Source organism: Ictidomys tridecemlineatus, chromosome 5 (assembly GCF_052094955.1).
Source record: "Ictidomys tridecemlineatus isolate mIctTri1 chromosome 5, mIctTri1.hap1, whole genome shotgun sequence".
NCBI classification, from domain to species: domain Eukaryota; kingdom Metazoa; phylum Chordata; class Mammalia; order Rodentia; family Sciuridae; genus Ictidomys; species Ictidomys tridecemlineatus.
The window spans coordinates 194,049,041-194,063,964 of NC_135481.1; the positions used below are offsets into that span (position 1 = coordinate 194,049,041).

At 55.3% G+C, this 14,924-nt stretch overlaps 1 protein-coding gene across 1 annotated transcript in view; it reads left to right on the forward strand.

Annotated features, from left to right (window-relative positions):
- The first annotated feature begins 12,840 nt into the window (after positions 1-12,840).
- The window catches only part of Ptgis (prostaglandin I2 synthase), a 32,724-nt gene continuing 30,640 nt past the window's right edge, over positions 12,841-14,924 (forward strand). Inside the window, exon 1 of the mRNA XM_078051955.1 lies at positions 12,841-13,065. Coding sequence (XP_077908081.1) covers positions 12,992-13,065 — 74 coding nt within the window. The 5' untranslated portion in view covers positions 12,841-12,991. The remainder of the gene's footprint in view (positions 13,066-14,924) is intronic.

A 14,924-nucleotide genomic window follows, 5' to 3' on the forward strand; every position in this document is an offset into this window, starting at 1 on the left:
CACCCCTTTCCTGCTGTGGGGCTCTTTGCCTCCCTGCCTTGGCCCGTGCAAACGAAATTGTGAGGCTCCTTATTCAGAATCATGAAGCATTCCACCTCACGTCTGTGGGGATAGCTGCTGTCAAAGACAAGAGGTGACAGGGGTTGGGGGTGCGGAGGAAAGGAACCCTGGGCCCTGCTGGTGGGAGAGGGGATTGGTGCAGCCATTCAGGAAAACAGTTCGCAAGTTCCCAAAGACATTAAAAATAGAACCGCCATGTGACCTGGAAATCCCTCTTCTCGGTGTGTAGCCAAAGGAAAGAAAGCGCTGCTCTGGAAAGATACTTGCACCCAGTGTTCAATGCAGTGTTCTCCACAGTAGCCCAGATGTGGAGAGCAACTCCGTGTCCATCAGTGAATGAATGGGCCGAAGGAACTGCGCATGTATGTACACAATGGAATATGACTCAGCCTTGTAAAGGAAGGTCCTGCCATCCGGCACAACATGGGTCAGCCTGGAGGACATTATGCTGAATGAAAGAAGCTGCACACAAACAAGTATCACAAGAGGTCCATTTATATGTGGAGTCTGAAGAGGGAAGAAGGAAGGAAGGAAGTCACCAAGTTGCAGTGGGGGTTGGGGAATGATGATGGGGTCAAAGGACACAAAGTAGCAAGTATGCAGGAGAACACACTGGAAGATTTCAGGAGCAATAGGTGGGCTGTAGTTAACAGCATATTGTATTCAGATTTTAGTGAATCACAGCTACTCTTGCCACAGTGGGGAAAAATGTATGTGAGAAGATGGTTATGTAAATTTGTTCCACTGTAGTAAATAAATAAATAACCGTGTGTGTATTATACATCATGTTGTATACCTAAACACACAGTAAAGCCATTATTATTACTGTTGTTGTTGTCATTTTTTAAAAAATATTTATTTATTTATTAGTTATTGGCGGACACAATATCTTTGTTTGTATGGGGTGCTGAGGATTGAACCCGGGCTGCACGCATACCGCTTGAGCCACATCTCCAGCCCTGTTGTTGTTATTGACAGGGTCTTACTATGCTGCCCAGGTTGGCACTGGACTCCTGAATACCTGGGACTCTAGGCATGCACCACTATGCTTGGCTCATAAACTTAATTTTTTTTAAATACTAAGAATTTCAGGATTGAGAGCGGAGCGTTAGGTCATGCATAGGGCCACCGAGCATAGAGCCCTGTGTGGCACCAGGCACAGCCCTGAGGCTGACTCTGATATGCGGCTGGCCACGGGGGAGCATCTTACCCAGGCCGGGCGAGGGGGAGGGAGAGGGCGCCCTCCGCCCTAGTTGGAATCTCGTCCCTGCAGCCTGGCTCTGGAACCGCACTCTTGTGGGCCAGCCTCTGCGGACAGGTGGTGCATGTGGACGTCGGGCTCCGTGATGGTCCACACGTCAGGTTTTGGGGCTGTGGACAGTGGTCATGATTCAGCGACCACCTGGAGGTTTTCTGATTTTTAAAGAGAAGGCTGTTTGAGAGAGAGCCGTGTGGACCGGGGCAGACCCGGAGCTGACTCCTGGAGATGTGGGCCGGGACTCAGGACCCGGCCTGTTTGGCCTGTCCAGCTGCCCGTCCCTCCCCCACACCCAGAGGGTCCAAAGCAGAACCACCAGGTGCTGAGGACCAGACCTGCCTTTTCTGCTGTGGAGGATCAGAATGATCACGGGACCCTCTTCCCCGAGGTGCCCCTGGAAAACGCTGGCCTCTCCTCCCGGACTTCCATGCAACGGGCCGGAGGTGAGTCCACGTCAGCGCGGGCACACCCTCCTCTGAGAGCGGGGTTCATGTCGTATGAGACGCTCTGTGGGTGACCTCTTCCTTGCACTCCGTGTTACGCGCGGTCCCACGTTTAATTTCCTGTCCTCAGCGTCATTCGTAATGGCCACAGTCTGCGGACACCGTAGGAAATAGATGCCCCTCTCCGGGCGGTGAGCCAAGCTCTGCTCCCAGTCAGTGCCTAAGGGAGCCGTCTCCCAGGGCCCGCCAACGAGGCACCTGCCCCAACCTTTGTGCTGCGGGTGAACATGTTCGTGGCAGTTTTTGCCTGTTTTGGGAGGTGGCCCTGCTCGCTTGCTGAGGCTGGCCCTGAACTCAGTCGCTGCCTCAGCCCTGAGCAGCTGGGATCACAGGCCTGTGCCACTGTCTGTCCAGCTGCCCGTGGAGCTTGGTTTGCGCCTACTGAATGCCCAGGAGCCGCCTGCGTCTCGCTCTCTGTGAGCTGCTGGAGTTCCTGTCCACTCCCCCGACTGAGTGGCCGGCCAGCTGGCTCAGCCCCAAAGACGCCCCCAGCCCACCCCCCTGCACGTGCGCCGCTGGCCTTTCGTGAATCAGCCGCAGCACCGCCGTGTGTTTGGGCGAGGAAGGGGTGGCACACAGTGGGTCTACGTGACGTGAACCCATTTTCTTAAAGAGAGACGTGCCCGTGTGGACCTGGATTCACTTGCTGACCTGCTGTGTAGACATAAGTCTAGGAGAGAAGCTCAGGTGGAGTCAGTGCCCCTTCCCCTGAATCAGGCTAGTGCTGTGACGACGGCTCGGACCAGTGCCCCAGTGCCGTGGGAGAAGTGACATTCTGAGAATTCCAGACTCCGGCCCTGAGAAGGCCTGACAGCTCTGTTTCTTCATGTGAGATCTGAAGATCTGGAGAAATCCAAGATTTCCTGATACAGCAAGAGGTCACAGGGAGAGGCCCTGAGGAGTGACAAAGAGACATGTGGAGGACGGACAGCCCTAGGAGCAGACAGACTGCCCTGAGTTCAACCCCTGGTACCATGGCGCCGTGTGTGGCTGATAGGGTTGGTGGGGAAGACCTGTCTCTGTTCAGCTTCCTGCGGCCGGAGGATCCCCTCCACGTGGCCCACTCCCGCGGCTGGAGCTGGTGCTGGCTGCAGTGAAGAGCGATCCACCTCCACCAACCCCGGCTCCCCTCAGGGTGCACGGGTTTCCAGGGCACGCGTCCCACGGGCAGAGGAAGCCAGGTGTCTGACCTAGCTTTGGGGCTATTTCTAGAGAATATGACCTACCACATTGACTTTGTTACCTAATAAAGAATGATTATGTGAGTGGATGTGATTTACTTCTGAGCCATTTTGTTCCTATCTGTTGATGACAAGTGCTGCCAATGTTGGGTCACCAAGCTTCATGGTCTGGCAGTTCCCTCTCATAGCTCCTCTCTTCCAGATCACTTCCTGTGAAATTTTGCTCATTTAATTTTTCGTATTATTAACTTTAAATTCGAGGTAAGAAGGTGCTGGTTGTCTTCTGGGGGTAGCACTGGACGTATAAATCGGCCTAGGTGAGCACAGCGAGCCGCCCTGTCCGCCCTCACGCCCTTCCTGTCCCTTGCTACAGGTGTCTGTGTGTGCTCAGTGGCGAGCTCAAGTTTCCTTTACCTAGGACTTGCGCATCTCTGGTTAAGTGTATTCCTGGATATTTAACCTTATTTTTGACATTGTGGATGAGGAATTTTATCATATCCTCTAATGGATGGTTGTTGAGGAAAGTCGCTAACTTGGAGTTTCCAGATGTCAGGGCAGTTGATTCCATACGCAGGATACTGTTCCTTCTACCTTCATTAGTTCTGTTTTGATGTCTCTGTTTTCCTAGTGGCCACCCCATTATATTGGCTGGGAATTCCAGGACTATTTTATGCAGCTCGGTGTGACATCATAGTGGGGAGGGGAGAACTACTTGTTTCTCTTTCACTGAGTGGTATATTACCTACTGAATGCTTGTGTGTGTGACTCTCATCAAGGATGGGTGTTGAACTTTCTCAAATGCCTTCAGGTCATGACTTTTCTCCTTATATCCGTTAATAAGATAAATTACTAGAATTCCCAGTATTGAACTATCTTTGCATTCCTGGAATAAAACCAGTTGGCCATAATATGTTACCTTTTTTTTGTTTTGCTTTGTTTTTTGGGGTGCTGGGGATGGAACCCAGGGCCTTGCCCCTGCTGGGCGAGGGCTCCACCACTGAGCTGCACCCTAGCTCTGAGTTATTCTTTTCTTGTGCTTCTGGGTTTTGTTTATTTTACTTAGAATTCTTGAACCCGTTGTTACAGGTGTGACTTGTTGGTCTCTTTGTGAGGTCTTTCTTAGGCTTCAATGCCAATATTATACTTGCTTCCTAAAAATAATTTTAAAGTTTTCTTTCTTTGCTGTACGTCTCTGCGCTCTCTGCATGTGCTTGCAGGGGACCCTTGTGCTGAAGGACTGACATTTTCCCTCCCGGGACAGGAAGAGGCTCTGTCAGTTACCTTTGTGGTTGTTGTCTGCACTGAAGCCTTTTGATAAAGCCTTTCATTTGTAGAAAACCTTTTAAATGGAATGCCCAATTTCCCCTTCTTTTACTGATAGATTTAAGGCCCATAGGGTTATTCATCACTCGGTGGAAACTTCCAGGCTCTGATGTGGAATTGCTGTTCTCCTTGTGTTTTAACTGTTCTCAAATATTGATTTTGTTTCTTCTTTGACTAAAGAATTAGAGATGTGCCTTTAAAAAATGTCCAAGTGAACGGGCCCTTTAAAATAATTTTGTTATTGGCTTCTCACCTAACTGCACTGTGATCTCAGACTATTATTTGTACTTTTATTTTGCTTTTAAAAAATGATGGAGGTGTCTTTGAGGCCTGTGGATGGTCCGTGTTTGCAGTTGCTCACTGGGTGTCTTTGACCTTGAGATCCGTAGCTTGTGTTCCCTTGTGTTCTCTTCAAGGGCAGAGGTGAACCGAGTCTCCAGGTCTGTAAGGACTTGTTGCTGGGGGATTGGGCACAGGGATGCTCACATCTCTGTGTCTTCAATGACAATTGTACCGTCAGCACCGTAAAGAGCTCCTCTTTGTCTCGTTCAAGGCTTCCTTCCTTGGATTCTGACTGATGGAACACTGCAGTCCCGTCTCCCGTTTTGTCTGCATTTGCCTGATGTTTTTACACCCATCCTCTCCCCTCTCCTGTTTAATCTTTCTCACGTTGTTTTGCTTGTTTTTTTTGTTTGTTTGTTTTTTTGTTTTACACTGGAACAGAACCCAGGGGGGCTCTACCACTGAGCCACTCGCCAGCCCTTTTTATTTTTCACTTTCAGACAGGGTCTCACTAAGTTGCTTCGGTCCTCACTAAGATGCTGAGGCTGGCCTCGAACTTTTGATCCTCCTGCCTCAGCCTCCTGAGTCACAGGGATCACAGGCGTGGACCACTGTGCTTAGCTTACTATATTTCTTCTTTGGAGGACTCCAATTATGTGTGTGTTGGCTCACCTTTGTCTGTCTCCTTTCTAATCTCTCTGGTGCTTTCTTACTTCTGTCTCTTTTTCTTGTTTCTAGAACTGTGCCCCCTCACTGTATTCTCCACAGGGGCTGTTCCTTCGTGTTCCCTCCAGCGTGGTCTTAATTGCTGTGACTTTCCCCTTTCTACCTCTCTCTCATGTTCAACCCCCTCTTGCTCATCACCTCCGTGTTTTCTGAGTTCCTGGATTGTGGCTCCCTTACCTTCCGTCATGGAGGTGACTGTCGTTTCGGATTTTCTCCTTTAAACTTCATGCCAACATGATTTGGATTCACTTTGTGTGAACATTTTCTCATCGGGTGGTAGATTTTTCTGCATATTTTATTATAACATTTGCGTTTTTACACTCATTGTTTCCATCCTGTCCTAGAAGGGTTGAGTTCCCTGGGTCTGTGCCAATGTCTTGGCTGGGCACAGAATCACGAGCCACTTACACCTTGTAGATTCAAACAGCAATTCTTTATTCCCCAACTCACACCGGCCTCTACACACGTTCTGGGGAAATCCGAGTTCTGCCCGCACAATTCACGTCCCAAAACTTTCTGAATTCCACGAGAACTCAACGGGAACTCAGGCAGCAGGAACGCCCTACTCCCACCAGGAATAACCTTCAACCTGCAACTTCCCTAAACCCTGATTATCTTAAACCGGGAACGCCCTAAACCCAAATTGTCTTAAACCCAGATACTTCCTAAAACCTGCAGGATACACCCTAATCCTGGATCCACCCTGGTCCTTGAGCAGGGTCACCTTTCTCAAAGACACATGCAATGTCCAAGGCAAGTCCATTTAACATGGGGTACGCTGGCAAGGAAATTTCGATGTGTCGTTCCTACTTGGCAATGGCCCTCAGCAGGTCTGTTCTTTCCTGGCTGCTCCCGTGGGTGGGAGGACTCAGAGCCTTTTCCTGGGCTTCATACCAGCAAGTCTCTCCTCTGCCACAAGGACAGAGGGCTTCCTGCCAACATGTCTTCTCTAAAGCTCTGTTTCTCTGAACCCAGCCAGCTCTGGGGGGCCTTCTCCCCCTCTCCCCAGGTCCCCAAACTCGTTTTCTAAGCACGGACTCCAGCTCTCACCTGGGTCAAGGCGAGGGTAGTTTTGCTGACTCCCGCTGAGATCTGTCACCTGCTCCCGCCTGGGCTCTGCCTTCTCTCAGCAGCTTCTAGGAAACATCACTCAGGCTCTGAAGCCTGTGGATTCCATCTCTCTCCTGCTCTTGCTGGAACTGGAGCTTCTGGTTTTGTTTGTTCCCTCGTTCTTGGTGCTTTAAGGGAATTTCCAAAAGAAGGGAAGATGTCACAGAGGCAGCCGTTTCCCCACCCCCATGGTCTCACTGAGTCCTCTTTGGCAACTCTGGGACATGAGCAGAGCCACTGTTTGTTGTCACCATTTCCTTTTTTTTTTTTTATACTGGGGATTGAACTCAGGGGCACTCAACCACTGAGACACATTCCAGCCCTACTTTGTATTTTATTTAGAGATGGAGACTCAGTGAGTTGCTAAGCACCTTGCTTTTGCTGAGGCTGGCTTTGAACTCACAATCCTCCTGTCTCAGCCTCCCGAGCTGCTGGGATCACAGGTGTGCGCGACTGAACCCTGCTGTTGCCCCATTTTCGATATGAGCAAACAGAGGGGCTGTGGCTCTCCAGGTCTGTCTGGGTGGGGGATCCACATGGCTCTCTTTTCTTCTTGACCTCCGCAGGGGCCTGGCTCCCGGGCGGAACAGCAGGGAGCTGAGGGGGTGAGGGCTGCCTGGATCACTTTTTCCAGTGCAAGGTGCCCAGACAGCGGGTCGGGGCCATGGCGGCCTATGCACTGGTCTTGGGGAAGCCAAAGGAGGCAAGGCCACCTGGAGCCTCTCCTCTAGTGCCCTCCCCCTCTGGCCTCTAGCCTGGAAGAGGGTGGCCACTCCCCAGAATCCTCTCCCAGCCCCAGATGGCACCTGTGTGGAATCATCCTGAGGAGGCCGAACAAAGGGCCGTCCGTCCAGCCCCTGTGCGTCTGCAGCTGCCCCGGCCTCTGGGCTTTCTGCCCAACACATTCCCTTCGTAATCCCAGCTCTCCTGGGGAGAGGACACTGCAGGGCAGCTTCGTGACGGCTGACGTCCTTCAGGTCTCTCAATACATGGACGGGCCCCATCCACAGAGGCGGCTGGCAGCAGGACCAGGATACAGGAAGGGCCAGTCTCCCATCGCGCTGCCTCTGGTCTTCCCTTTCTCCTTTGAAATTCCCAGTGAGACGCTGCTGAACACACGGTGTGTCCCTGTCATTAAGTGCTTGTTATGGGAGGTGAGGTGTCCCCCAGAAGCTCACGTGTGAGACACGCAAGAAGGTTCGGAGGAGGAATGGGGGGCTGTGCGGGCCTCAACCCAGCCAGGGAGCTGATCCCCTCCTGGGGGCTAACTGGGTGGTGAGGGAGTGGGGTGTGGCTGGGAGGTGGGGATCAGGGCGCAGCTTTGGGGCACATATCTGTATCTGGCAAGTGGCCGCTCTCTGCCTCCTGGCCACCGCGATGTGAGCTGCTTTCCTGGGTCACTCTCTCCGGCCATGATGCTGAGCCTCACCTTGAGCCCCGAGGAATGGAGCCGGCCCGCTGTGGACTGAGACCTCTGGAACCTGAGCCCTCAAAGAAGCTTCTCCTCCTCCACAGTTGTTCTGGTTGGATCCTCCAGTCACAGCAGCGACAAAGCTGACAACACAGTGCTTGTGGCCTGTCGAGACACGTCCCCTCTGTGGGAGGGGAGCCCTGGATTACCCTGCCCAGATGGGAAACCCGGGTAGAAAACAGTCTGCCGTGTGCGTAAGCCATACAGAGAACATCCCAACAGAAAGGACCACGGCGTGTGATCGGCTTGACGTGACTGTGACCATCTTGAGTCCTAACCACTGTCCTAACCACCGTCACTGCCCCGGGTTGTTTTCCCTGAATAGTTTCCCCGCACAAAACCGTCAGAGTGGAATGTGGACACCTGTCATCCACCCGGTGCCAGGCTGATGTTAGCTTCAGATGACCAGCTCCATTCTGTTTGAATGAGTCACTTCCATCTTAACTAATGCACAGCCCTCCCTTTGACCCCGACGGTGCAGATCCACCTGTTCTCACTGCCGCCCAGTGGGTAACTCTCCCAAGAGATGGCACTCTGCAGTTTGCAATCTGCCTGCCTCTTTCTTGGGTCCTGGGGCACGTTGGGGGCTTTCCTCCTACAGAGAACCGTGGGTTGCTCCACAGCACACGGGTCCTGGCACAGCTAGATTTCAGGGCAATCATCAGACGTGTGTGGTTGGCCTATTCATGTTCTAAAATCATTTGAGACGTGGTTTCTTGCTTCCCTTGAGCCTGGAGTCTCGCTCTGCTGGGCCTGTATATCTGTGTGCATACAGTTGGCCGCTTCCTTTTGTAAGGAACAGCATGTTCCGGTTTTCCCCTGTCCTCACCCCTCCCTATCGCCTCCCCATATGACTGGCTTGCTTCATGCTTGGAAATACTTGCTGGGAGCACTGATATTAGCTTGAGATAAACCAGACACATTCCAGCTTGGAGGAAGTCTCTTTTGTTCTACCCCAGCGTTACCCTATCCTTGGTGGATGCGTTGAATTTGCCACCCTCTTTAAAAGCACAAAGCTACAGAGACTTTGCCAGTTTGGTCCCTGTTTCCTCTCCACCCAGTTGCCCTCCAGCAGGAGGAAGCCGCAGCAGGGATTCCGGCTCTTGTTTCAGAGGCCACTGCACTTCCAGCTGCAGCCGCCACGGGAAGGCCCCTCTCAGATGTCCCGTGCAGGAGCTTGACTGACAGCTGGACCCTGGGGTGGGCAGAGGCCCTGCTTTCCCGGGTTTGCTCCCAGCTCTCGCCCAGGGGTGCAGGGAGGGGAAGCCGGCCACTCTGCCCGCTCCTGGGCTGGAGCCACGCCCCCATCCCTCTCCCCAGCTGGAGCCACGCCTCCATCCTCTCCGGCCTCATTTCCCTACCTCCTTTCTTTCCATTTTTTCCATCTCTTTCTCTCAGCTTCCTCTGGCTCCCTCCTCATTTCCCTCCCAGAAATGTCACATCTTGGTGACTCAGAAGACCAGGGTAACATCCCTCCCCATAACAGATTTGCCAGAACCAAAAGGGCAGAGGAGCTTCCAGAGAGGTGTTGGCAGTCCATGCCCTGGCTGATCAGAGGAAGCACTCTGTGACCTTGCATAAGTTACTGACCCTCTCTGGACCTCGGTTTCCCCATCTGCAGTTGGGAATAATGATAGTCTCTGTTTTATAGGATCCCTGTGGGGAGTAAATGAGATTTTATGGAAAAGAGTTTCAAATGACCTTAATTACTGTTTTAGTCAGTTTTGTGTCATTGTGAGCAAAACACCTGACAAAAACAATTTAGAGAGGGAAACATTTATTTATTTGGGGTTTATGGTTTCAGAGTCTCAGTCCAACAACACTTGGCCCCCAGGGAAAAGCTGTCCCTTATGGCAGTGAGGAAGCAGAGTGGAAGTCACGTCCCACCTGCTGACAGTCACCATCCAGAGGGGTCATTCAAACTTGGATGGACCGGTCAGGTCACGAGACTCACAATGGAGGCATTTCACCTCCGCACGCCTGTTAACGGGGTCCGGGGACACCTCCTATCCAAACCCTAACAATCACCTCCTCAAGCGAGAGCTACAGTTACCCCACACTGAAGACTGGCCTCTCTGACGGGGCCGTGTCACCCCCATGTCCTCCTTTCTCCACACCATGTGTTCCTCGTCGTCAGGATGCGGACACACAGGCCCCGGAGACAGAAAGCGGGGTGTAGGCGCCCAGGGGGGCCCTTCCGGGCACACTCCATGTTCTGATGGCGTCCTCCTGACCCTGTCCTCCTGACCCTGTGACAGCCACGTAAGTCAGCGGAAGCTGGGTGGAAAGGGACACTTGCGCAGATGTCTTGTTTCTGGGGACAGCAGCCATCTGGCCACACTGGGGCTCCTCCAGCAGAAGGTCCTGCTGCTTGGCACAGCAGTTTCCTGGGAGGTGGACGAGCCCGTGGCTTCCACTTCCCAGATGAAGCCTTGGATGCCAAGGTCAGCCTGTGGGCAAGCCCCGAGATCACCAGCCACGTGCCCATGTCACAGAGGCGGAGGTCAAGGCTCCGAGAGGTGAAGTGACTTGCCCAGGACTGTGTGTGACGTGAGGGACTCTGGGGTGGGCACGTGGCGCTCAGGTCCTGTCCTCCAGCTCTGCTGTGGCGGGCCAGCAGTGACCCTTGGGGCAGCCCTCACTCCTCTTTGCCCTTGAGGCCACATCCGCCCAGGCCTGGGCAGGGTCCTCCCAGTCCTGGGGGGGGGGTTTGAACTCCGGCTGCTTTTCAGGGCCGCCGTTCTCGCCAGAAGGCACAGCCAGATCTGAGTTTCCCTGCTCAGAGTTCTTACGGGGCGAGTCCTGCACGAGGTGCTTTGGATGCCCGATTAGCTCAGTCCTCCCTACGGCCAGCACAGAGGTCGTCTTAGGAATGGAGAGAGAGTCTGACTCACCATGAGCCGACGTTCCATCATCTCATGGAACAAGTCTGGGTGGGGCTTCCAGGGGTGGCGGTTCTGCAGCTCCGGTTTGGAACTTCGCAACATCCCTGGCCTTCCACGCCCCCATCTTGTCCTTTCACAATGGTCCCCAAAGTCCAGGGGAGGCAAATAGAAACATTTCCAGAAACCTACACATATTTCCGGAAGGTGTCCACCTCTGGACCAATCCCTGGCACACAGGGTACCCCTGGACTGGCACAGCCCAACTGTGGGGACAGCCAGGTGGCCTCCCTAACGCCGGCTCTGAACCAGTCGGGCTCTGTGGGTGAGGGGCACAGCCTTCTCTCTCTGGTGTGAGCAGCTCTGGATGCTTCCCAGGGAGTTTGCCCCAAGTGCAGGTGGGAAGGGGGTATCCAGGGAGACTGATGGCCGGGACTGACGGAGCCGGGGTGGCCGTCGAAGAGCTGACCTTCTTCAGTCACCCACAGTGTGCCCGCCCTGTGCTGGGTGAATCATTCTCTCTCATTTAACACCCCCCCAGCCCTGTGCGGAAGGCACTGTTCTTCCTACTGAGACAGGACCCTGGCCATGTTGACCCACACCTGGCTCTTGGACAGGTGTGTCACCTGGATCAGGTCACTGCTCCACCTTGACCCCATGAGGTTCTCTTCTCCATCGCATCAGCCGGGAGCCCCAGCTGAGAGATGGAGCAGACCGCCCAGGGTCCCCTGGCCGGGCGCTGGCTGAGGCGCCGTGAAGCGCACTGAGGGGGGCCGCAGGTTTGGAAGACCCTCCCGGCCCCACGCAGCCTTCTTGGAGCCGTTGGCTTCCTCCTCCTTCTGTTGTGGGTCTGCTGAGGCCACGTGAAGCTCACCTGGCTCCCTGATGTCTAGTAAAGGAATCTCCAGCAGGACAGTGGGACACACAGGTGTCACCCCCACCCTGGTCCAACGGGTTAAAGCAGCAGAGTGATGGTGACTGCTTTAGGGCCACGGTCATGAGCAGAGACGAGGTGGGGGGGCATGACAAAAAGGGTGAGGTGTGCATCTCCCTGGGAAGAGCTTCAGGGCGAGGGAACAGCAGGTGCCAAGGCAGCTGGCACCTCTGGGAGGGACAGAGAGATCAGTGTGACTGCTGCAGAGTGTAGGGGAGAGCAGGGCTGGAGCGGGGAGGAGCAGGTGGGCTGGGAGGATCTGGGGGTCCTGGGGGGCCTTGTAAAGACGTGCCTTGCCCTGGGTGAGGAGTGCCGTGGCGAGCAGGTCTTCTGACTTCTGTGGGAAGCCTGGACTGCAGGGAGATGAGGGTGGCGCTGGACACCAAACTTGCCCAAACCTTGCCTGAGCCAGCAGCGAGGCACAGGACCCAGCCAGAGCACCTTGGCCCGTCTTTTCACGGAACTTACCTGCACCGACCCTGGGCAGTTGGTACTTCCTTTTTAGTGACAAGGTGGTCACTTCCTCACAACCCCCTGCGGAAAGTACGTCTCTACCTGGCAGCTGGACTGCCCTAAGCTACCTGCTCCGGGCTCCTTGGGGTGGAAATGGGAAGGGGGACAGCGGGAGCTTCTGGGGAGCCAACCTGCAGCCAGGCCCAGGTTTGCTCCCTGCAAACGGGAAGCCCAGGTCCTCTGGGCACCCGGGGAGGTCCCTTGCAGAGACACAGGTGGGGGGTGGGGGGGTGCTGGCACCCTGGGCACCAGCGGCCACGGCATTCTGAGGCCCTAAAAGCTCGGGAACAGGTCGGTGCTCTGCACGGACTGCCCCGGTGAGGACCTGCTGGGCGGCTCTCCTCCTCTCGGGCTGGAGTTCCCGACGACCATGCACCGAGGAGCAGGAGCGCTGGAGTCCAGCCTCGCAGCCCAGCCCGACGGGGGGAACGCAGCGCCTGGGACGGGGAGGGAGGCTCGGGAGGCGGACGGGCTTCGGCCGGGCGGTGGGAAAGCCCGCCTGTCCCCGGCTTCCCCCTCGGCCTGGGCCGGCGGGTCCCTCCCCCGCCCCTCCCCCAGGCATTCCAGCGCCCCTCGCGCCGCCCCCTCCTCCGCCCGCGCCCCCGCCGCCCGCCGTCCCCTCCACGTGGCCCCGGGCGGGGGCGGGGGCCGTCCGCGGGGCTGCGCGCTGGGGCGGGGCGGCGGCGAGGTCTAGGGACCGCGGGGCCGCGGTGCGCTGCTACCTGGAGGGACCGCGCCCGCCGCTGCCATGTCCTGGGCCGCGCTCCTCGGCCTCCTGGCCGCGCTGCTGCTGCTGCTGCTGCTGACCCGCCGGCGCACGCGGTGAGTGGCCCCAGCCCCCGCCGGACGCGCCGGTCCCAGGCACCGCGAGGGACCCTGCCCCTGCCGGAGGCTCGCGGGGACCGCAGGGGGGTCCCGTGGGCCGATCCGGCCGCGGGAAGTCGCGGTCTGTGGGCGCGACGGCGGGACCTGGGGAGGGCTTCGGGCGAGGCCGGGCGTGGATGGAGAGGTGCGGGGACAGCCTGGGGCCCGGGTGGAAGAGGCCCTCTCGCGCCCGCAGCCTCGGCCCGGCCCGGCGCCCACCCACCCCGGGCGGGAGCCCTGTCCTGCCCCGCGGCCGGCGGCCCTGCCCGGAGGCTGGAGGGTGGAGGCCGTGGGGGGACCTGCTCGTGGCGCCCTGGGACCACTCCTGCCGGAGTCCCGCTCGCGAGAGCAGGGGTCCCTAGGCTCCGTGTTAACTTCTGCCAGAGGAGAAGCCCAGGAGACCCAGGGCCGCTGTCTCAGCCTCCGTCCCAGAGGGTTTTCTGTCCCGCGGGGAATGTAAATTAGGGGGAAAAGTCGAACCACGACGCCTCGGGTTCAGGGAGCTAGGTCTTCTTATGAAGTGTTTAAAACACTAGTTTGAACTGCACAAGGGACAGCAGACTCCATTTGACCCACAACCAATATTCATCCTGTTGCAGACGAGGACCCCCGGCAACCCACCCCCACCCCGGGTCCTTTCCTCTTCCCCAGACCTCCTGTTGCTCACTTTGGGTGGAACCTTCCAGATATTTTAAAAATACACTTTTTATTTCAGACTAGTCTGAGATTTACAAAAAGTCTGCCAAGATCGCGCAGACTTGCCAAGCTTCCCCACCCCTAGCGCCTCTGTTATCCTGGTAGGTTTGTGTAACTGAAAACTTGCCGACCTTGCCCGGAACCCTACTGTCTACCAAACTGCAGCCCTTCCCGGGATTTCTCTGGGCTTTCCATTAAGGACCAGGATGCAATTGAGACCAATAGCTCCTCCATGTCTCCAGATGTTCTAATAGTTACTCTTAAATACAGTGAGGAGAGCTTGTGACAATACGGTGGGAGGAGAGGGAGAGAGAGAGAGAGAGTGTTTACAGTAGAGTGGCTGAAAATCCCAGAAACATTGGGAACTTCAACTTTTAAACAATGTGTTAGTTGAAATTTCAAACAATGATCTCCCTGTGTTTTTCCTCGCACCACATACTTTTCCAGGTGAAATTTAAAACTACACATTCAATCATTTGCCTGAAAGAAAAAAAAAAAAAAGGAGAAGATGAGGAATGTTTCCCTACAAAGCAATGAGTTCTTTTTCCCGGTGTGTCGGGCTATTTGACCCTCTGTCCGGAGGGGCTCTCCGATGGTTCATTTGTTTTTTTGCTCTGGGTTTTGGGCTCCACACTGGTCGGTGTGCGCACGGAGCTGTGGTCTGCTCTTCTGCTCTTCTCTCCCGTGTGCTGGAATTTGAATCGGTTGCGGTTCGTTTTCCCTCTATCCATGTCCCTGAGAATGGACTTTTCGGCTGTGTCCTCTGTTTTTGATATTTCCGGTAATGTGCTGGTCATCCTGCGGCCGTGGTCTGCACTTTTCCTGGGTGTGGGTGGGCACAGCTGGAAGGTCGTAGGTCCTGGGGGCAGGGTGCTTGGACACATAGAGGTCCCCCGGCATGGAATGTGCCAGTGAGAGGAGGGGCTGCTCTCCACCTCACTTGTCCAAAAATGTTTTTGTGGTTCTGGGGCTTGAACCCAGGGCCTCACGAGCTCAAGCACTTTCCCCAGAGCTACATCCAGTCCTTTGAGAATTTTATTTGAGACAGGGTCTCGCTGAGTTGCCCAGGCTGGCTTTGAACTCGAGATCCTCCTGCCTCAGCCTCCCTAGTAGCTGGGGAT